The sequence below is a fragment of the Xyrauchen texanus genome, chromosome 41 (genome assembly GCF_025860055.1).
Source record: "Xyrauchen texanus isolate HMW12.3.18 chromosome 41, RBS_HiC_50CHRs, whole genome shotgun sequence".
Taxonomy (NCBI): Eukaryota; Metazoa; Chordata; class Actinopteri; order Cypriniformes; family Catostomidae; genus Xyrauchen; species Xyrauchen texanus.
Window position 1 is genome coordinate 23,079,511 of NC_068316.1, and position 24,546 is coordinate 23,104,056.

A 24,546-nucleotide genomic window follows, 5' to 3' on the forward strand; every position below is an offset into this window, starting at 1 on the left:
GATGTCCGCCCAGCGGATTTAAGATATCACGAGCCATCTGGAGGTCTCGTACTCTAAAATCCACTGATATTTGCTCATCTAATCTGTCTTTTCTCTCTCAATCTCTCTTTTCTCTCTCTCAGACAATGGGACGTGGACCCAGCTGTGGCTTGTATCAGACTACCATGAACATGGCTCCCTGTTTGACTACCTAAATCGGTACACAGTTACTGTGGAGGGCATGATCAAGCTGTCTTTGTCCACTGCCAGTGGCCTGGCTCACCTGCACATGGAGATTGTCGGAACACAAGGTATTTGTTTGCTCACCTGTGCTCTGTGAAAGTTGCACAGTAGCACTCACACCTGTGTTTGGTGCACCGACTGCCTGATATCAAACAGAAATGAATAACTTTTAACGAAACTAACAAAAAAGTACCGAAAAGTACCATGGTATTAACAATCAGTGATGTCAATGATGTGGCACTCATAAACAAAGAACAATGTTTTGTGTCACACACAGTCCATTGTTGTTTTATTTGCATATTAAAGGGATAGTTCACCCAAAAATTACTTAGACTCATGTTGTTCCAAATCTTCCATGGAAAACAAAATGAGATGTTAGACAGAATGATGGCCTAAGTCGCCATTTAATTTCATTGTTTGGAAAATTATGCAGTGAAAATGAATGGTGACTGAGGCCGCTTGACATCTATTTTTTTTTTTTTTTGTTCCCCAGAATAAACTCATACAGGTTTGAAACAACATAAGGGTGAGTTAGTGGGTGAACTACCCTTGACCGTTTAAGAGTCATTAAATCTAAACTTTTGTTGAAAATGGTTAAAAGTTTTTTAAATATGTGACATCTTGAGAACTTGGAACATTTGAAACTAGAATTGAAAGATTTGTTACTTTTATTGATCTTGGAGATCCTTATTTGTTATTGATCCTAATACGATGAAAGACCTAAGGTTACCAGAAAGGATTTTTTATTTTTTTTCATGAATATGGTAATCATTCTGTACAATGAAGTGTGTGTGTGTGTGTGTGTGTGTGTGTGTGTGTGTGTGTGTGTGTGTGTGTGTGTGTGTGTGTGTGTGTGTGTGTGTGTGTGTGTGTGTGTGTGTGTGTATTACACACACATACATATATATCATGTACCATGCTATTACCATCTGAATCAACCACTGTTCTGTTTTTTTATGTACAGAAATTTGCAGCTGTCTTGAATACCGCTTCGTTGCACTGAACACTTCAAACGGAGTATAATGTTGGCAAAACTTTTGAAATTAAACAGGAGTTTTCAAGAGATTTTTCATTTTCCATAAAAGGGACTAAACTGAACATTGTGGCTCCTCTTCACTCCCTGTCCAGCCTTAGCATGCGCCTGTGTGGGATGTTGTCACCACGTCAGCCATAGCAGATGTTATTTTGGTTGCTCATTTATAGAGAGCTGTTAATTCCTTTGCTGACAGGCTTTGCTATTTTCATTCGATTAATGTCAAATCAATATTTCAGCTTTACAAGCCTTGCTTATTTACCCACCATAGGTTCAGGGAAGGATTTTGTTTTGTAAAATGTAGCAAAATAGTAGTTGGAGTCTTTTTTTAAGTTACTTATTAATTCTCCAGGTCCAAACATTTAAGCATTTTTGCTGGTTTGAGACTGATTTAGACTGCGTGTATAGCGGCCATGACTATTTGATGGGATTTCTTGAATAATTATGTCATCAACTGAGGCTTTTGCAATTGCAGCAAGCTTCATTTAACGGCACAGCAGCTTTATTACATTCATATAATTAAGATATAATGCCCCATTACACTTCGAGAGTGTCACAATCAAGCATTTTAAGATCAATTTAACATGGCTTATTGTAGCGTGAAAGGTATAACAAAGTTTTAATTTTTTAAGACTGCTGAAAAGTAATGCATTTTTAGTGGTGCTTGCAAAGACAAGCTTTCACACATACTGTTGCTCAGGCTTTATCAAAACCATGTAATTCATGTAAAAGACTTTTCATAATGCTTTCAAGAACTGCATACTTAAGAAAACAATGATGTTTGGAAATGGAAAACAAGAGTTTTAATCTGAAAACGTATTAGTGTTGATGTGGCATCAGAGGGGGTCAGGGACAGATTCAACTAAATTATAAATGCAAATTCGTTTTTGTTATCTGCGTAACAACAACTTTGTAAGTAATATGTAATCTGTAAGTGCTGTTTTCCATTTGCATGGGTAAGTGCTAACAGTTTCTGCCCAATCACACTAGAGCTGTATTGGAACGCATGGTGCAAGTGGAATCCAGATTAAGAATATTCAGATGCCATAGAGATATAGGGGTGGGCTCTTTTGACTTGAACCAGTAAGTTATCAACTAGAAACCACCCAGAACACCCTAGCCATGCCCTAGCAACCACTTAGAACTACCTAGTCATAGTCAGACCTGGTTCCATTAAAAAAAAAAAAAATACATAACCAAATGACTCTTTTGAGCTGGTTATTTTGAATCTACAGCTCGAAACATACAGTGTGACCAGTGTAGTCTGATTGCAGAACGAATGATTCTTATGAGCCAGTTCTTTTGAATCTTCACTGCAAAACATACAACGCTTCCTACAGAATTAATGATTCTTTTAAACAGGTTCTTTTTGCATAAGCAAGCACCACTAAAATTTAGTTCAGAAAGTGTAAAAATCTAGTCTTATGTGAGAGAAATTCCTGGTCATGCTTTGAAACAGCCCTCAAGATTTTCTTTGCAATGCAACACTAATCTGCATGTAGTCTTAGAACTGTGAAGGCAGAGGAACAGAGTAAGTCTATAGTGTTCCTGTCAAACTACTCTGTTGGTTTCCCCTGTGTGCCTGAAGGTTAGAGCAACATGCATGCAGTAGATACATGCTGAGGCAGCAGTTAACCGTCAGCGAATAATGAAAAGTGGTTATTTAGCTCATGGGGCACTGTGAAATGGTCCCCTAGGGAACACAATGCTTGCTTGTGTGGGTTTACATGCACGTGAGGGGTGTGCAGAGGTGTGCCAGTGTGCACATGACTGTGTATGTGTTTGTTTGTAAGGGGTTTGCAATTTTTCACATTTGTTTTGAATGTGATATGTTTGACATTTCCCCACTGCTTTAGGCCAGAATTTATTGCATGGCCATAGTGGTATGATATTCCCTGCACTTATAAAAAGTACTATGGTGGTACCATAGTACAGTGATTGAATCAAATGGTAGTGTCCAAAAAATGTGGTAGTACATGTGGTATATGTCTAGAAAAGTCAAGTCATTTTTATTTGTTTAGCTCTTTTCACATCACACATCATTTCAAAGCAGTTTTACAGAAAAGCATGCATTACATTTTTTTTACTGTAATATCTATAAAGTCTTAGAGCGATCATTGTGTACTTTGATTAAATATGATTGTAAATTGTGTATAAAAATTAAATAATTAAATAGTAATTGTATTTAGAACCCCTGTGAGCAAGCTGAAGGCCATTGTGGCAAGGAACACAAAACTCCATAAGATGTTCGTTAATGGAGAAAGATAATATTGGGAGAAACCAGACTCCCTGTGGGGGGCCAGTTCCCCTCTGACTTACTAGCATGAATATAATGGCAATTTTAGTTATTTATATGCAGTGCAGGTTATGGTTTAAGATTGGTAAACTAAGTGTTAAGATCCATGTAAGATTAATGACTAATGTCTTTGTGAATTTCTGCAGTTAATCCATGATTGACTTCATAGATGCGTCGTCCTTTGTTAGTTGGCTGATGAAGACTTTTGTTGGCAATTAAAAGATAGTCTATGTATTCCATTTCTAGAGTGTAGTCCATCAATAGACAAAGGTGTAGGCAGAGATCAATGAGGTGCATAGCAGTTCAACTGTCAGATAATTTCGGTGAGGTCCATCCTAAGTACAAGGTTCAGGCAGTGGCATATCTTACAGTTGGAGTTGGCATCAGTTCATCGTCTGAAGTCCATTGTAAAAGACTGAAGTGATATCAGGCTTGCACCCACCCATTTAGTCGTCATCACTCAGACAACACATAGCTGTGGAGTCCGACAACAAGCAGGAACAGAGCTAGATCTGGCCGACTCTGGTAACCCTGTTTATGGTAGTACCATGATATATGTCCAAAAAAACATTGTAATACCATGGGGCATGTCCAAATAAGAAGGTAATGCTATGAAACAGGTCCAAATACAAATTGAAGTACCATGTTACCATGATCATGATAGATGTTTCTGGTTATGGCAAACCTAACTAAAGCAGTCTAATTGTAAATGATTGATAGATTAGGTGTATGCCTGGCTAAATAGAAGAGTCTTTAGTCTAGACTTAAACTGAGGGAGTGTGTCTGCATCTCGAACAGTGTTTGGGAGACTATTCCATAGTTTAGGAGCCGAATAGGAAAAGGACCTTCCTCCTTTTGTGGGTTTTGATATTCTAGGAACAATTAACAAGCCAGAATTTTGTGATCGTAATGAATGTGATGGAATATAGTGTGTCAGAAGGTCGCTTAAGTACTGCAGAGCTAGACCATTCAAAGCTTTGTACGTAGTTAACAGAATTTTGTAAGTATTATGAAATTTAACAGGTAGCCAATGTAACAACGATAAAAGGGGGCTAATATGATCATCTTTCTTGGTTCTAGTCAGCACACTGGCAGCTGCATTTTGAACCAATTAAAGTTTATTTATTGAACTTGCTGGACATCCTCCCAGTAATGCATTACAATAATCTAGTCTTGAGGTCATGAACGCATTAATTAGTTTTTCGGCATCAGCAACAGAGAGCATGTTTCATAACTTAGCAATATTTCTGAGGTGTAATAATACTGTTCTACAAACATTGGAAATTGGATTTTCAAAGGACAGATCGGTACCAAATATAACACCCAAGTTCTCTAGAATACGACGTAACAGTGCATACATCGAGAGTCAAATTATATTTAAGCGGCTTATTTAGTGGTTCAGTGGTAGAATTCTTGCCTGCCACGTGGGAGACCCGGGTCCGATTCCCGGCCAATGCATGTGAATGTAGGGGCAGTGGTGGCTCAGCGGTTAAGGCTCAGGGTTACTGACCAGAAGGTCAGGGTTTCAAGCCCCAACACCGCCAAGACACCACTGTTGGGCCCTTGAGCAAGGCCCTTGACCCTATCTGCTGTGACATTATGAATAAATTATGATTATTTATTTTTACAGGTTTTTGGTCCAATAATTAGTACCTCTGTTTTGTCAGAATTGAGTAGAAGGAAATTTCTGGCCATCCAGTCTTTGATTTCATTGATACACTCTGCTAATTTGGAGAATTGTGAATTTTTGTTGGTTTAGAAGAAATATAAAGTTGGTTATCTTGGTTTTTTTTTTACAAGTTTGACCTTAATCAAATTGTTCCTACATTATTTAGTGAGGGGTTTGTATTTGGTAATTCTGGGAACAGGCACAGTCTCTATGATATCTAGGTGATACAGTCTCTGTGTTGTAGTTTGTTACCTGTGTGACGTCTAAAGGCAGCTAGCAGATACTCGGATTAACCAGTTTCTCTTCCTTTCTGACTGTGGTAGTATCATAATACATGTCCAAAAAACTAGTACTATGAAACATGCCCAAATAAACATGGTACTCTCATGGTACATCCAAAAAACATGGTAATACAATAGTACATGTCCGAATAAACAGATAATGCAATGGTACAGGTCCAAGTAAAAATGGAGGTACCATTTATATTTAGCCAAAAAACATGGTAATACCTTGGTACATATCCAAATAAACATGTTAGGACCACGGTACATGTCTAAAAAAACATAGTTATACCATAGTGCATGTTCAGAAAACAAGGTAATGCCATGGTAAATGACCAAATAAACAGGTAATGCCATGTGCAGGTATTCCTCATTTTTAAATTGCTTTGATTAAAAGCATCTTCTAAATGAATCTGTATTAATATAAAATGCTAATTACTATGGTGCATGTAAAAAAAGTGGCATGGCATACATTTCCAGATAAGAATACCTTCCTCTAGTCCTAGTTTAATTGATCATTTGTCTGTTGCTTTTCTTTAAAACTCTTTCTCTTCAAATTGTGAACTTCTCTGACCTTCTATTCCTCCATTTGATTTCAGGCAAGCCTGCTATCGCACACAGGGATCTGAAATCGAAGAATATTCTTGTTAAGAAGAACGGCACATGCTGTATTGCTGACTTAGGCTTGGCTGTACGCCACGACTCAGCCACCGATACCATCGATATTGCACCTAATCACAGAGTGGGCACGAAAAGGTAATGTTCCCCTGTCAAGAAACTTCTGTTTGATTGAGGTTCGTATTTTTCTACTAAAATGGATACTTCACTTCTTTTGTCTCTAATGTCTTCCACCAACAGTTAAGGATGAGAACTGTTGTACAACGTACAATTCTGTTTTGATCCCAAATCCATTTAACGATTGCGGTTCCTTAAAGATTCCATTAACAATTCTTTTAGTAATTGCATTTTTGAAATGGCGTTAAATTAAATTAGCATGTTGAAAAGGAACAATCTCTGTTTCCTTAACCCATTTGCCTTGGCAATGTAATTAGTCGACAGAAGAGAATGAAAAAGTGCCCACTTCTTCTCATCATGCTCATTGTGAAGGGCCTCTTAAAGGGCAATGGGAGGTCTGACATTGTCACGTTTTTAGAGTTGGAAGGATCTCTGGTAACCCAGCTACTATTCGGGCTCACAGCCAGAACTCCACCCCACCAAAACCTTGAATTTGTCCAGATGAATCATGATCAAGAAATGGATTAACCCAGCTGAATTTTTTGGGAAGATTAGTCATTTTAATGTCCTTCTGTCCTGTGAAAGACTTCACAACAACCTTGTAATGTTATTCCCTGCTCCTGGCATTATAACGGCTTGATGGAACAAAGCATTACATTTGAAAGGCTTAAGGATTGTCTTTACGTCCAAGACATTTTGTTAGATGTTTGTTTCAGTGGTATTTCAACATATTTTTTAAATTAGTACTGTAGTTCACCCCAAAATGAATTGACTTATCCTCATGTTGTTTCAAACCCATATGTTTTTTTCTTTCTCATGGAACTCAGAAAATGTTTTGCAGAATGCCCTGGCTGCTCTTTTCCAGATAACGAACTGAAAAGGAACGGTTGCTGTCGAGCTTCAAAAATGACAAAAAGTGCCATAAGGTCACCATTGACGTCAGACCCGGCACAACATGCACCATATTGTAATATAATGAGATTTAAGAGATCCACCTAATAATTACTTAAATCTCATTATTTTCCTCACACAAACTATTGTATGGATTTAGTCATAGAAAACTATTTTTACGTATGTGACATTTATGGTGTTTTTCCCCATTTTTGTGCTTGACAGCCTCCGTTCCCATTATGAAAATGCACTCTGGACATTCCCCAATATGTCAACTTCTGTGTTCCACCAATTTATTTTAAAAATCATACAGGTTTTTGACACAATTTTTCAGCCCTTTCCTTTAACTGTTCCCTTCAGTAAACTAGACCTAAAGGCAAACGTTTTTAACTTATGATTAAGTCCTAAATAATTGACACAGCAGGGGTGCAGTTGTATTGTGAGTAGTATACCTCGGCCCTTGACAAAACTGTGTTCATATAAGTGCCGAGTACCAATAAAATAAACCTTGAAAAAGACGACTCTTCTTTATTATTAGGTTGCTGTGCATAAATCTGCTCAGCTCAGGATTAGCATTATTTTACTGTGTTCTGAAATAAAATAACTCTTCAACAGGTATATGGCCCCAGAGGTACTTGACGATTCAATAAATATGAAGCATTTTGAGTCTTTCAAGAGGGCAGACATCTATGCCATGGGTCTCGTCTTTTGGGAAATTGCAAGCAGATGTTCTATCGGAGGTAACAGGCTTTTTTTTCTACTCCCTAAACATATACATGTACTTTCTTTCTCCATTATCAATTCAACTTATATGTAAAGTATTATGTAATCTTTCTAACAAATATTTCAATCTCATCATCAGTGTATTAATTTATAGATTATCTAGAGATATTTGTCCTTATGCTTGCAGCCCTGGTCTGACGAAACACTGTTTTTCCACAGGCATTCATGAAGACTACCAGCTGCCGTACTATGACTTGGTACAGTCCGACCCGTCAGTGGAGGAAATGAGGAGAGTCGTGTGTGAACAGAAATTACGACCCAACATTCCAAACAGGTGGCAAAGCTGTGAGGTAAGCATGTGCAACTTTGCCAAAAAATACTGTATGTCTGAATGAATCAGTGTACATAAGTTGGCTCCATTATTTGGACCTTTAAGGAATATTCCGGGTTGAGTACAAGTTAAACTCAATCAAAAGCATTTGTGGCATGATGTTGATTACCATAAAAAATTATTTTGACTTGTCCCTCGATCCTTTTCTTTGAAAAAAAAATTGAGGCTACAGTGAGGCACTTAAAATGGAAGTGAATGGGGGCAATGTTTGGAGGGTTCAAAGGCAGAAATATGAAGCTTGTAATTTTATAAAAGCACATTAATTCTTTTGTTAAAACTCATTTTTTATTTGAGCTGTAAAGTTGTTAATATTGTAATTCTTTACAGTCGTTTTAGGGTTTGTTGTTATTACATCATCATTGCAAGTTGTTTTTTTTGCTATAGTTTTACACATAAAAGGTTAGTAAGCTAATTTATCTCCCTAAAATCATGTTAACACATATTGTTTATGTCTATACTTTTGAAATAGTGAGTATTTTAAAGGTTACATATTGGCTCCTTTCACTTTCAAGTGCCTCACTGTAACCCAGATTTTAGCTATTTTTTATGATAAGGAGGGGCAAGACAAAATACATTTTTGTGGTAATCTGTATTATGCCACAATGCTGTTGATTGATCTTAACTTGTATTAAACCCGGAATATTAATTTAAGCCACTCATAAAATAAATGCAATGAAATTCATAGATTTTTAAGTGTTGCTAAAGTGCCCAAATGTTTTGTGGGCCCCCTGTACATATGCGTATGGCTTTCTGTTCACCAAATATATCCTTTTTTATTAACATTTTTCAAGAAGAATTTTAATTTCCCCTTGTAGATCAATAACGTGTACGTCAGCATTTCATTATGTGGTACACAACTCTGGCCTCTCTTTCAGGGGTAATCACATCACTGCCGCTCCCTGGCACAGGATGTAGCATTACTCAATCTTAATGGCTATCTTCTCTCATTTAAATTCCCACATTTGTGCACTCTTGTGTCATTGGAGACACCACACTCTTCTGTCTGAGCAAACCACAATCCCCACCGGAGTGGCTTGAGAGGTTTCCCGTCTGTTGCTCTCCAACCGGTCATCAAAGGAGATCCCGACATGCTCTGTTCTGTCTTCAGTGGTGTCTTTTTTTAACTTGGGATGGACACAATTTGATTGGATTTAATCCACGATACCACTGCTCTGTAATCCAAACCAGCGTTTCTCATCTGGTGGGTCATGACCCAAAAGTAGGTTTGGATATCTGATCTGATAAGGTGGTAGACAGCAGGATATTATTATTATTATTATTATTATTTATTTACACGCAACTAACCGTACAATTGTGCATGGTTAGGATGGCAAATTAAATAATATTTTAAACTTTTAAAAGAGATTGACATCAAATGCTGTGCGTCTAAAGCAAATTCTATTGTATTTTGACAAAACTTATTAGTGGTGTAATTGATTTTAGCCGTTCTAGATTTTTCACAAGATGAGCTGCTGGATTAGCCATGCACACTTTTTCCAAAACCCCGCACTCCAAAGATACCAAATTAGCTTTATTAAGAGCGGCACAAGCAGAAACGGTTGTCAAAAACAACAGCAGCAAAATAGCACCCTCAACTGACAACTATTATGAGCAACATGGCATAAAAATTACATTAAGCCTCAATAATTCGCAGCACAATAAAATAAGGACACATTTTAATTTTTTTTATCCCATTTTCTCCCAATTTGGAATGCTCAATTCCCACTACTTGGTGTAGGTCCTCTTGGTGGCACGGTTACTCTCCTCAATCCGGGTGGCGGAGGACAAGTCTCAGTTACCTCTGCTTCTAAGACCACCAATCTGTGCATTTTATCACGTGGCTCATTGTGCATGACAACGCGGAGACTCCGCATGTGGAGGCTTATGCTACCCTCCGCGAACCACGCACAACTTACCACACGTCCCATTGAGAGCGATAACCACTAATCGCAATCATGAGGAGGTTACCCCATATTTGGTTGCTTAGGAGACCTGGCTGGAGTCAATCAGCACAACCTGGATTAAAACTTGCGACTCTAGGGGTGGTAGTCAGCGCCAAAGCTACCCAGGCCCACTAGCGGTCACATTTTTGTTTGCTGTTTACAGAGTCAACAGCTGTCAGAGACTGGTGATTTATCTCACAACACTTATTTAATTAATATCTTTCAGGGAGTAGGAAAATTGTTTGCATACCTTTCCATGAAAAAAATCACTTCCAGCACCTTTAATGTCACTTGGTATAAGCTAGCCAAAATAGGCAGGTGCCAACATGGACATCCCCTCATCCTTTAAATACCATGAACAAAACTACATAATTTAAAAGAAAATGATTCAGACTACATTAAATATGGGATTGCTTGAAATGAGAGTTAATTATTTGTTTAATAATAAGTATAATAAATAACAAAAATACATTTCAGTGTTTAATTTATGGACATTTATATTTATTTCTGCACAATAAACTCTGTAAACTCAATTCAGGTTCTGTGTTGAGCTACCACATGATGTCCAGTGTAAAATATGGGTCTTGAAGCAAGATCTGTCTGCATCATATTAAGAACTTTTTCTTATTTATTTATTTTGAGAAACCGTGAAATAGAGATTTGTGTTGCTTTGTCTTGCCTTCCGTTCACATAAATGGATATTACTGTCTTTGTTTCTTTCCAACTGTGTTGTAGGACCTCGTATCTAGTGCATGACTCTTCAGTACGAGTGACATTTAATGTTTGGTGCAGCATTTTAAGCAGATAGTATTTCTGTATTCTCCTCTCATTTACAGGTTAGCCAGTAAACGCAGATACGTGCAAAGAGATCTGTGTCTTTGGAAAATGTTGTATCGGATAATGTGGGGTGCGAATTACAGTTCTGCTCATAAGTTTACATGTTTGCAGAATCTGTAAATGCTTATATATATATTTTTTTTTTACAAAATAAGAGCGATGAAAAAAATAGCATTTTGTTTTTTGTTTAGTATTACATTTTAATTATTTTATACTTATTTTTACTATTTAACATTTACACTAACTGAGCACTTTATTAGGAACATCTGTACACCTACTACACTTATCTAATCAGCCAATCGTGCGGCAGCAGTAAAATGCATAAAATCATACAGATACAGGTCAGGAGCTTCTGTAAAAGTTCACATTAACCATCAGAATGGGGAAAATGTTGATCTCAGGGATTTCGACCGTGGCATGATTGTTTGTGCCAGACGGGCTGGTTTGAGTATTTCTGTAACTGCTGATCTCCTGGGATTTTTACGCACAACAGTCTCAAGAGTTTACTCCGAATGGTGCCAAAAACATAAAACATCCAGTGAGTGACAGTTCTGTGGACAGAAAAGCCTTGTTGATGAGAGAGGTAAACAGAGAATGGCCAGACTTGTTTGAGCTGACAAAGGCTACGGTAACTCAGATAACCACTCTGTACAATTGTAGTGAGCAGAATAGCATCTGAGAATGCACAACATGTTGAACCTTGAGGCAAATTCAAATGCAAAACAACAACAGAAGACCACAGTGGGCACTTTATTAGGACCATAGTGTTCCAAATACAGTGCTCAGTGAATGTATATTTATAATAAAGTTAAAATTACATAATACATATTATTTGTGAAGTTTCAATTATTTTGTCTTGTGGAATATATGTAAATGGTTGTTATGCAGTTTCTTAAGGGATATAATAGTATATTCCCCCCAAGATAGGTAATAGGTAATTTTGTATTTGGTCCTTGGACTTCAGTGGAACCATCCATCCATCCATCTTCAACCGCTTATCCGAAGTCGGGTCGCGGGGGCAGCTGCTCCAGCAGGGGGCCCCAAACTTCCCTATCCCGAGCCACATTAACCAGCTCTGACTGGGCGACCCCGAGGCATTCCCAGGCCAGTGTGGAGATGTAATCTCTCCACCTAGTCCTGGGTCTTCCCGAGGCCTCCTCCCAGCTGGACGTGCCTGAAACACCTCCCTAGGGAGGCGGCCAGGGGCATCCTTACCAGATGCCCAAACCACCTCAACTGACTCCTTTCAACGCAAAGGAGCAGCGGCTCTACTCCGAGCTCCTCACGGATTACTGAGCTCCTCACCCTATCTCTAAGGGAGAAGCCCGCCACCCTTCTGAGGAAGCCCATTTCGGCCGCTTGTACTCGCTGACCTAGTTCTTTCGGTCATGACCCAACCTTCATGACCATAGGTGAGGGTAGGAACAAAAATTGACCGGTAGATCGAGAGCTTTGCCTTTCGGCTCAGCTCTCTTTCAGTGACAACAGTGCGATAGAGCGAGTGCAATACCGCCCCTGCTGCCCCGATTCTCCGGCCAACCTCCCGCTCCATTGTCCCCTCACTCGTGAACAAGACCCCGAGGTACTTGAACTCCTTCACTTGGGGCAAAACCTCATTCCCTACCTGGAGTACGCACTCCATCGGTTTCCTGCTGAGAACCATGGCCTCAGATTTAGAGGTGCTAATCCTCATCCCAGCTGCTTCACACTCGACTGCCAGCTGATCCAGTGAGAGCTGAAGGTCACGGACCGATGATGACATGAAGACAACATCATCTGCAAAAAGCAGCGATGAGATCCCCAGCCCACCGAACCAGCACACCTTCCCCACCCGACTACGCCTCGATATCCTGTCCATGAATATCACAAACAGGATTGGTGACAAAGCGCAGCCTTGGCGGAGACCAACCCCACATGGAATGAACTCGACTTTGTGCCGAGGACCGGACACAGCCCTCGCTTTGGACGTACAGGGATTGGATCGCCCTAAGAAGGGACCCCCCACCCCGTACTCCAGCAGCACCTCCCACAGTCTCTCCGGGGACCCGGTCATCGCCTTCTCCAGATCCACAAAACACATGTAGACCGGATGGGCATACTCCCAGGCCCCCTCCAGGATCCTTGGCGAGTAAAGATCTGGTCCGTGCTGCTCCACGGCCAGGACTAAAACCGCATTGTTCCTCTTCAATCTGAGGTTCGACAATCGGCCGAACCCTCCTCTCCAGCACCTTGGAGTAAACTTTACCAGGGAGGCTGAGAAGTGTGATACCCCTGTAGTTGGCACACACTCTCTGATCCCCCTTTTGAAGAGGGGAACCACCACCCCGTTCTGCCACTCCTTAGGTACTGTCCCAGATTTCCACGCAATGTTGAAGAGGCGTGTCATCCATGACACCCCTCCACATCCAGAGCTTTCAGCATTTCTGGTCGGATCTCATCAATCCCCGGGCTTTGCCACTGCAGAGTTGTTTGACTACCTCAGTGACCTCCCCAGGGAAATAGAATCTGATCCCCATCATCCTCCGGCTCTGCCTCTACCATAGAGGGCGTGTTGGGATTTAGGAGTTCTTCAAAGTGTTCCTTCCACCGCCCAATAACCTCCTTGGTTGAGGTCAACAGCGCCCCATCTTTGCTGTATACAGCTTGAATGGTTCCCCGTTTCCCCTCCTAAGGTGGCGGATCGGTTTTCCAGAAGCACTTTGGTGCAGACCAAAAGTCCTTCTCCATGGCTTCTCCGAACTTTTCCCACACCCACTGCTTTGCCTCCCTCACGGCCGAGGCCGCAGCCCTTCGGGCCTGTCGGTACCTTGCAACTGCCTCCGGAGACCTCCGGGACAACAAATCCGGAAGGCCTCTTTCTTCAGTCGGACGGCTGCCCTGACCACCAGTGTCCACCACGGTGTTCGAGGGTTACCACCCCTTGCGGCACCTAAAACCTTGAGGCCACAGCTCTCCACCGCGGCTCGGCAATGGAAGCTTTGAACATTGCCCACTCGGTTCAATGTCCCCAACCTCCGCAGGGATGCCTGAAAAGCTCCGCCGGAGGTGTGAGTTGAAGATCTCACGGACAGGGACCTCCTCCAAACGTTCCCAGTTCACCCGCGACTACTCGCTTGGGCTTCCCAGGTCTGTCCAGAGTCTTTCCCCACCCCTGACCCAACTCACCACCAGATGGTGATCGGTTGACAGCTCTGCCCCTCTCTTTACCCGAAGTGTCCAAAACATATGGCCTCAGATCCGACGACACGATTACAAAATCGATCATCGACCTTCGGCCTAGGGTGCTCTGGTACCACGTACACTTATGAGCATCCTTATGTTCGAACATGGTGTTTGTTATAGATAATCCATGACTAGCACAGAAATCTAATAACAAACATCCACTTGAGTTCAGATCAGGGAGGCCGTTCCTCCCAATCACGCCTTTCCAGGTGTCCCTGTCATTTCCCACGTGTGCGTTGAAGTCACCCAGCATCACTATGGAGTCCCCTACTGGGGCCCTATTCAGGACTCCATTCAGGGTCTCCAAGAAGGCCGAATACTCTGAACTGCTGTTCGGTGCATATGCACAGACAACAGTCAGAGTTTTCCCCACAACCCGTGAGGCGTAGGGAGGCGACCCTCTCGATCCACCGGGTAAACTCCAACGTAGTGGCGTCAGCCGGGGACTCGTGGAGTATCCCCACACCGCCCGTCGCCTCACACCCTGGGAAACTCCAGAGAAGAATAGAGTCCATCCCCTATCCAGGAGTACGGATCCAGAGCCAAAACTGTGCGTCGATGTAAGCCCCACCAGATCCAACTGGTAATGCTCCACCTCCCTCACTAGTTCCGGCTCCTTCCCCCCCAGTGAGGTGACATTCCACGTCCCCAGAGCAAGCCTTTGCTGCCCGGGTCTGGTCCGTCGAGGCCCACGGCCTTCACTGCCGCCCGTATGGCAGCGCACCCGACTCCTGCGGTTCCTCCAATGGGTGGTGGGCCCAAGGTTCAGTGGAACCGCTTTATTAAAATCAGACTGTGCCAGATTGTTCACACTTGTGTAGGTTTATTAGACTTTAAAAAAAATGAAAAACAATAAAAACATTTATTTAAAAACTTCATGTTGTTTTTTAAGGCTTAATCTTATAACTTACGGTGATACTCTTCGATTTGTGTGAGCAAGAATGTGATTTGGAGGCAGCTAAATACAATTTATTCAATTCAGTTTAGGTAGCGCTGTCTCGTCGGAAATAATTAGATTTACATTCTGTAGAAAATACTTACACACCATGAGCCGAATATGGGTGTGAGTAATTACCCCTAAGAGAGCTACATTTTTTCAGAGATTGTTGTGCATTTTGTACGCTGGTATCAGTTTGCCGAGTATAAAAAGCTCTTTTGCTTGCTTTGTCTAATTTGTATCCAAGAAAAATCCAAGTGATGAGTAAATCTGTTGGCGCGGTGCTCTGTCAAACTCTCTTTATTAAGGGCTTTTAGAGGAGGACTCTCGCTGAAGTAATTAGGAGATGATGTGCAGATAATGGCCAGAGGGACATAAATGTTTATAGTAGCGTATTTGTATTCATTCTAGCATGTTTGAACTGGCATGAACCTCAATGTTGGATACTAAGACAGTTGATAGTTTTTTAAAACTTTTTGTGGAAAATAGTTTTCCGTGTCAGGTTGAAAAGAATAAAAAATAAAAATGCACCTCGAGGCACCTATGTTGTGTTTTGTCCATTGTGCTGTGTCTAGCTATTTTTAGTGCAAGAACTTGTTCATTCAAACACCCGAAGGTGTTTATGTGTCATATCTATAATGTAAACATTTCAGATGCACTTTTGGACTGAAAGCTATTTGTATATTTGTGGTTTAGCAATGAATTCATAAGTGATAAATGTCATCTACATTGAAATCTGAGGTTTTTCAGTTGTTTTCTATGTAAATTGCACTAGATGGGCGTTTTTGACCATTGTTGCGTTTCACAATTTTTTTGCAGCATGTCATGCAGGAAGGACACATTTTTTTACGCTCCAAAAATTTTGTCATTACCCTTACTTAACTGAATTTGTACGTTTTTACTAGCAATTAAATTTCTTGCATTCAGTCAAAATAATTGAATTGGATTAGGTCAAATCAATGTACTGTAGTAGTTGTAACTTTATTTGGTTCATCAAACTAAACTGATTAATGTTTCATTCAATTATATTTCTTATGTTGGTCCAACTTCATTTAATTAATTATCATTTTATGCTAGGTGAGCAAGTTTAAGGACAGTGAAATTGTTGCATTGTCAATTTGATAGCAAACGCTTATATAGCGAAGCAGCACTTGAATCAATCATCACTTGAAAGTGAAAGTCCATCCTCATCCTAAGCACAAGTGCCATTCTTCACCATGATGGTAACCCAAAACTCCAGCATAACTGACACTCTTTTTAAATACCAATATAACAGAACATTAAACATTAACAAATCTCCTATTCTCATCTTGCTCATAAATGCATAAAATAACACTTAATTTTAACAATTGTTCACCCCATCCAGTCTCATGCAAAACATGCTGCGAAATGTAAATGAACTGCAAGCTACATAAATGCTACAAAACTTATTCATGTAGTCCAAACTCAAATGGATTAAGTAAAATTAAATTTTACAAATTGAATTGGAAAGAATGCAATGAAATCAAGTTGTGACAAAATGTTCTAGAATTGCTTTGCTTTGCTTTAGTTCATTTTAATTAAGTAAACTGAACAACCTGCAAAAATCATTTTTTTGATTGTAGATGCCATGTCAGGTTAAAAAGAACATCATCTTTTAAAAATACATCTCCAGACATCTGTGTTCTGTTCTTTTCGCTGCGCTACATCTGTTACATTTTAGCATAATAATGTGTGTGGTCTGAACAGTCCATAAGTGTTTTTCACACATCTTAAACATAAACAACATTTTAGATGTACTTTTGGACTCGACAATATTACCTACAGGATGCTTGTGGTTCAGCAATGAATGTATAAGAAATAAAAGCCATCTCCTCCAAGTAAATCAGAGTTTTTGTCCTAATTAACCGTGATGAGTCACAGGACATTTTGACATTTGCTGGTTTTCATTTTGTGGTGTCACACTGGGTATTCCCGCCCACAGTGAAATCTCATTGGTCAAAAATCCTGTTCCATGAAACATCAGATATGCTCTGATAGGATGTAATTGATTTTGCCACTTCCTAATACCACCTACTTCTGACTAGCAATAGGTGTGTTCGGCTTCATACAGCGCTTTGCTGACTAGAGCTGCAACTAACGTTTTTTCGATAATCGATTAATCTAACGATTATTAGAATGATTATTCAACTATTCTGTGATTGTTGCAACAATTAATAATGATCTCTTAACTGATTATTCTGCTTGTGTCTCGACTGAAAAGGTTGTATTAAACATGCTTACTAAGAATAAAGTGGGAAAATAATCATCTTTTAAAAATACCACTATATGACATTCACTTAATGAAAAGGGGGGAAATAATACTTTTTATTAAGTTTAATTCAGTTAAGAAATTGACTGCATAAACATCCTATTGTTAGCGAGCAGTTTCGGCGTTTGTAGTTATTTACATGATCTGCTTCCATATTATTTGAACTTTAATAAGATGTAACACCGGGTGTTTCCTTAAAAGACGCCTGACACACAAGTTTTGTTTAAGCGGAGCAGCTGCTCCAGCTCCACTTATTCCACAACGAGAGTGCTTCTGTATTTATTTACTTTGTATTTATGCATTATAATTCCCTCATACTTTGGGATCTACAACACCTGAAGCTGTTTGGACAGTTTAGAGTGCATCTGTGTAATTCTTTTTTAAATAATTTTATTGTCGACGTTGTTGAAATCGTTTCAGCCCTAGCGCTGACTGATCTGCGGCCATACTTGAAACAGTGCATGTTGGTTTGAATTTTTGTCGACTTGAGAAAGCGCCACCATCGTCATGTCACCGTGAAGTAAAATACTGACACATTTTTATTATTAAAATAATATAGGCATATGTTGGACTTTCTTCTTGTACATACAGCAGGCACCGTATTAAGCAGCACATTAACCTTTCAAATTAACAATGTTTCTTATTGTTTTATGAAAAATGTAAGCATCTGTCTATCTGAATTCCCCTTCGTCTGCAAACACCACACGATCTTCCGTGACTGATGTAGGTTCAGAACACAACGGGGAGTGCAGTATTGGGCTTGAAGGCTCTCATATCAACTCGTCCTCCAACTGCAATCGGCAAATCTCTCTGATTGGTAAATCGAGTTCAAGCTACTGGCTATTTTAATAAAAGGGCAAGGCCTTCGTTTCATTTCCGATATATTTTAGAAATACGTCAACAAGGGAAAAAAAAGTTTGCTCATCAAGCATTTTCATGGAGTCTTTAACATATGTCTCTTGTTTCGTTTACAGGCTCTGCGGGTGATGGCCAAGATCATGCGAGAGTGCTGGTACGCCAATGGAGCCGCTCGCCTCACCGCCCTGCGCATCAAAAAGACCTTATCCCAGCTCAGCCAACAAGAGGGAATTAAAATGTAGGCCAGCGGTCGAGGAAAGTCACTCGACTTACCGTCAAACTATGATCACGATAGTTCTCATTACCTTTCTCATTTTCCTTTATTGCATAATCCTCTGTCTTCAAGAGAGGACACAAGCACTTTGAATGAAGTTTTGCAGTTGTTTTGCGTTCCTTTTGGTCTTAATGTTGCGTGTGGACTTGCTGTGGGTCTTAGAGAACATGAACTCTTGATGTAATAACTATATCCCACATCTGGTCTTGTTGATATGCTGGCCCTGAAGATGGTGTAATATCATTTTTTATGGGAGCACAGCACCAGACTCCAACAATAGCATGGCAGATACTGAAACTAGCCTCCTGGGTGCTGGGAAAAAGCTGCCCTGCAAGGAAGGGTTTTTTATTTTATTTATACATTTAGCTTCTTCAGTGACTGGATAGATTTGTAGTTGTTTTTTTTGTTTTTCTCCCATGGAGGGATGACTTTTTGTGGTTGACTCATTTCTTTGGGACCGTATTTTTTTGCACCTTGATATCCTTTTCACTTATCACTGCAGTTCTTCAGGTCAGCGTAACGAAAATGTTTTCGTTCTTTTCGTTTTCATTAGTTTTTGCAAAAACTAAACTGGACATGACCTCATTTAGTCTTGGCAAACATGCTGTGACATATGCAATATAGATAAATATTATCTACTTTATATTTTTACTGCTCTGCAACAACGACTACAACTTCAACAACGATGACAACCATGCCTTCCAAGCCAGGTGTTACCAGAAAGTGACACTGCTTTGAAAAAACCCACCCTCATGGTGTGAGCTGGCCCCTTCAGCCGCCGCCGGTCTTAAAGTATTGATGTTGGAGAGATTCTTTAAGTTTCTTATGTGATGTCTCTTATGCACAAGGGGCCGCCACACTCAAATTTACTGGTGCCATTTTTTTCATTTTCTGCCTCATGATGTTCATTGATGCAGCACTGAGGGATGTAACAACAACAATCCAGACCTCTTCTCATTTTACAGCTTCTTTTTTGGACAATATGTACTTTTTCATGGAATTGCTGCATAATGGGAAACCAATGACTGACTCAAGTGATCGGACACCCACCTTTGTTCTCTTTGTTTGATTGGTCGAAACTGGGAAACTGATGAGGGTCTGCAGTTCAGTGCAGATTGTTGCTGATGCTTCAACAAAGCTTAGAGTTGCAAAACTACTATATCAAGGATTCAGTATAGCAAGGACTATGTAACTGTCACTTGATGCAAAGAAAATGAAGAGCAGCCCAGGGATTGGACTTTGAAAAACAGAAACAATAGAGATATTGAAAGAAACCAATAGCATTACTGAAAGTTGCCCAATAAAAACATATGATTAGGATAGTTCTTAGAGTTAAGCTTTTGTTCACAGTGTGCAAAAATGGTAAGGTACATTCATTCTAAATATAGCAAATGGATATTTACTAAGCCATAGGTTTTCCAACATTGTCCAGCTACTTTTTTCTAATAGAATGTAAACAAAAAGAGAATAATGAATTCAAGGACTGCTTAAGGGACCAATCGAACATGTCGAGGTTTTTTGTTTTGTTGTAAAAAGTTCAGTTTGAATCAACTATAGTAACACAGGAGGGTCAATACAGTATGTAACAGAATACATAAATGTAGCAAAAGATCAAGCAGTTTATATGTCCATGGAGGTGAACTGTGTTGACACCCAAACAAGCTGGCTGTCTAGTGTTTCGTAGCTGGATGATATTTGATAGCATTGTTTTTCATAGCTGCATTCATGTATGAAAACTGAAATGGCTCTCTGAACTTTGGTTAAACCAGTTTCTGTACACTTTTTATTTTTCAAGTTATCCACTTCTGAAGATACAGTGCTTAAGTGTACATCTTGAAATTTTATTTACATGCAGCGCTACATCTTTAGTGACACTATTTTTGTAAAAACGTAACTAGTTTCTTATACCGACTATACATTCATTGCGTTCATCATTATAGTGAAGTAAGAGCCCTTTGAAAAAAATGGAATATTTTAATTGGTTTGGCAATTACTGAAGTTCAATGTTAATTGATGTTGCAGTAGTTTTTTGGTCAGTCTTCTGTCTATACTGCTATGCATTACAATTCTCATTTCTGGAGCAAGTAAACAGTAACACTTTACAATAAGGTTGTATTTGTTAACATTATTAAATACTTTAGTTAAAATTAATTAACAATTAACAATATTTTTAACAGCATTTATTCATCTTTGTTGTTTAAAAATACAATTGTTCATTGTCAATGTTAATTAACTTTTTCTATTAATAATGTATTAGTATGTTAAAAATTTATATTAACCAAGATTGGTTCTGTAAAAGTATTTTTTTTTTTATTATGAGTTTATGTAAACTAATTTAGTTAACCAATGTTACCAATATGCAACCTTGTTGTAAAGTGTTACTAAGTATACACTAGTACTTGAATGCAGGTCAAATTATTTTTTTAAATTATTATTATAATTTTTGTAATTAAAAAGTTGCCCAATTTACCTGAATTCTACCTACCAGGTAACATGAATTGCCCAGATTACTTTTGGATAATTGACATTTTCAGAACAGGGTTTCTCAGTCCAATTCTTTTAAATTATTATTAGTGTTATTATTATTTTTTTTTTCATTTGAGTGTAAAAGAACCCACTTCTCTTGTAGTAATGACCATATGCAGAGTGATTTCGGGTTTTAAAATAATCGCAATTATGAGTTATAGAGCTTGTTTGAGATGGCATTAGTTGAAAGAATACATTCTTGTAAATAAAACAGTACCAGTCTGTTGGATAGAAAGTATTATGGTCTGTTACTTCTTGATAATTGGATGCTGTTTTGTTGGAGACTCCATATGATGTTTGTATGGAACATTACAGTGATTGAATGAATTAATGACTTCTACATGTTACAAATGCTAAATTCCTGAATGAAGTACTTTTTAATGTGTGGATAGGAAATAGTGTCTATACATTTTTTTAAAGGTATATAAATATGTATGTATAACATGTGTCAGGCTATTGGCCCTATGTCATGTACAGTTTGTTAATGAAAATTAAAGAAAGGAAAACGTGTAAATAAAACCCATTTTCACAAAAACATAATGGACATTGCTACCAGAAGAGGATATGAGCTCAAAGGGAAACATTAGAGAAATTGATAAGGTAGTTTAAGGGAATGGGAGTGCAGTGAAGCTTTCTTCGACAAACTTTCAACAGTCTTTTCTTCTCCCGTTTATGCCACGTCTCTCATCAAAGTCGAACACATCCTAATTCACCAGCAGCCTTTTATTTTAAATTCAAACATGGTAACATTTACATCCAGGTATGCTATTGGCCATGAAGGCCATGCCACACCAGCTACAACTTGACAGAAAAAACATACCATTGCACCTCTGGTTCCACGGCTAACGTGATTACAAGATGTGTTTTTAATGCAGCATCTTTTGTTGGTCCTGGAACAATGTTCTTTTGTTAAAATAATCTATCCTTAAACTCTTTAGTTCGCCCCGAAAATAAACATTTCCAACCCTACTGTTTTCCCTACCCCTTACATCTGATATGATAATAGCAATGTTGATCCAGGAACAGGTCCTACTTGGAAAAATCATGTTAACTCTGGTTCCACACAAATGGGCGAGACAGTGAGGCACTTTTCAAATAGTCCATTCCCTTTTAGTGTAGCTAGATTTTTCTATACATGTCAAACATTTAGGAAATGAGATACATGCCAGAGGGACACAGATTTTCTGTGTCCCTCTGGCATGCACTCTCTGTCTCGCCCTTTCGCAGCCAACATCCCTCTTGATGTCAACAACTTTTGTGCCTCCTTCAAACTCATTTGCAGTGCATGGGAAAGAGTTCATTCATGCCAGGAGATTTATTCAGTAGCCAGACCAGATGTCTGTGAGGTTGCATCGGGTACCCTTCTTTGACCCAGACTTTACTTGCAGCTTTTAATTAATAATTCAATGATTGAAGGCGAATTATGCAAATGTTTCACTCTATAATGCACACATATGTGTTTCGGTACATATTACGTAGTGTCAGGAGGATTAATTCACAGCTTTTGTGTGATCAAGTCAAGGCCATGGGTGTATATGTCTAACCCAAATGTGACTGATGTGAATGTTAACTTTTTAAAAGCTGCAACGTTCCTTGCAATGTGCCACCAAGTACAGCACCATTCGCATAGTTTCAATAAAGGTATGCCATTTTTCCGTTTTTTTTTTTTTTAAGGTGCTGTGCAGAAACACAAGTCTTTCACTTATTTATGCAAATGTATAGGGTGACACAGTCCTCAGGCTCTCCAATAGCATTTGCAGTAGTATTTATTACAGGTTGTTGAAACACCTATGCCAATATCCAGACACTGTGAGAAAGACCCTTGAGGGACGGTGGACCGGCAGCACCAAAAATCATGCATTTCGAAAACCATATGTAGGCCTGCTGTAATTTGCTAAAAATGTACGAGGATGTGAGGGTTCCTCAATTTAGGGTAAACATAAAGCACAAGGCAGAAGTCTGGGTCATTTAAAGGTGACTGTTAGTTAAAGAGTTATCCCAGGTGCATTTCATTTGGTCAGTTTGTGTGGCAGCTGATAAAACATTGTGAAATGGAAGAGGAAAGCTTTATTGTGTTTTATTTTTATATCTTAGTCTAAGTTTTACTATATGTGTTTTTTTTATTTTTTATTATTAATATTATTTTATTTAGAATGATGCACTGCATGGGACTTATTTCTAATGTTTGCATCACTTTAAAAAAAAATTATAATAATTAAAAGAAGAAAAACAAATAATTTCAGGAAAAGTTAAAAAAATTGTCAAGAATACCTCCTCTGAAGACCAATGTGTTTTTACCTCAGTGTATATATTTGATTTGTTTACTCCAAATCATGTTTCTTTGAAATGCTGAAATGACATTTTATGTCGGTGGTACTTGTCAATGGCATTGTATTGTATTATTGTCCAAACAGTATATTCCTTCTTTAAACCATTATTTGGTTTTATTGTTTATCTCTTTTGTTCTGTATGAATTATAAGTGCTTTACTGATGTCATACTATGCCCTTTAAATGCCTCATTCTCAGCTGTATAGAAATGCCTTGTTTTCCAAAAAAGAAAAAGAAAATTCTGGACAAAATTAGATGTGTGGGGGGGTTTCAGAGAGCCTGCATTAAAGACACAGTATAACCTGTGCCCCATGTGATTTCTAAAGCATTATGTATTGAGTTTTTATAGCTGTGTACAGATGTACAAATGAACTGCATAGGATCATAGCAGAGTGAAGCTGATGTCGCTTTCTAACATAGTGGAGTAGAGATGGGTGTGAATAAAAAAAAAATGGTGAAACCTTTATATATGTCTACTTGTTTCATTGCTTTCCTGGCTTATTTTTTTTCCTCTTCAGTTTCCTCTTGAAGTCAACATTAAAAGAAATTACCCAATTTACACAGTACATTGGGTTTGTCAGTGCACCCTATTCTAAAGAGAAAAAAAAGTTTGCCTATGTAAATTTTCATTGAAATTTAAGAATTCACTCCACCTTTGAAACCTCTTTCCTTTTCTGTTTATGTCACCTAGGCAGTGTGGGCAGGAAAAATAAAGATAACCAATAGCCCAAGATATAGGCACTGTTTTCGCAAAATGTTATAGTTTATGTAGCCTTTCTAAAATCTTTATGATTATTAACCATGTTACCACGGACTGGTGAACTTGATCTTAATGGGAGTTTATGTGCAATATGTGTGTAAATATTTTGCAAGAACACAGCGTTAAATTAATATAGTGATTCATACAATGGCAAAACAATTATGTGAACCCTTCGGAATTACTTACAATGAAATCTGGTTTGATCTTCATCTAAGTTACAATAATGAACTAATACAATATGTTTGAACTAATAACACAAATTATTGTATTGTTCTTGCACATATTGAATACATAATTTAAATATTCTCATTGTATAGAGGAAAAAGGAT

The 24,546-nt window shown here is 38.8% G+C and overlaps 1 protein-coding gene across 1 annotated transcript in view; it reads left to right on the plus strand.

The window, feature by feature from the left end:
- Positions 1–23,914, plus strand: part of LOC127634024 (TGF-beta receptor type-1-like) — an 88,082-nt gene extending 64,168 nt beyond the window's left edge. The window contains exons 5-9 of the mRNA XM_052113419.1: positions 123–290; positions 6,101–6,257; positions 7,743–7,867; positions 8,070–8,200; positions 18,445–23,914. Of these exons, the coding sequence (XP_051969379.1) occupies positions 123–290; positions 6,101–6,257; positions 7,743–7,867; positions 8,070–8,200; positions 18,445–18,570 (707 nt within the window). The 3' untranslated portion in view covers positions 18,571–23,914. The remainder of the gene's footprint in view (positions 1–122; positions 291–6,100; positions 6,258–7,742; positions 7,868–8,069; positions 8,201–18,444) is intronic.
- Positions 23,915–24,546: the final 632 nt, after the last annotated feature.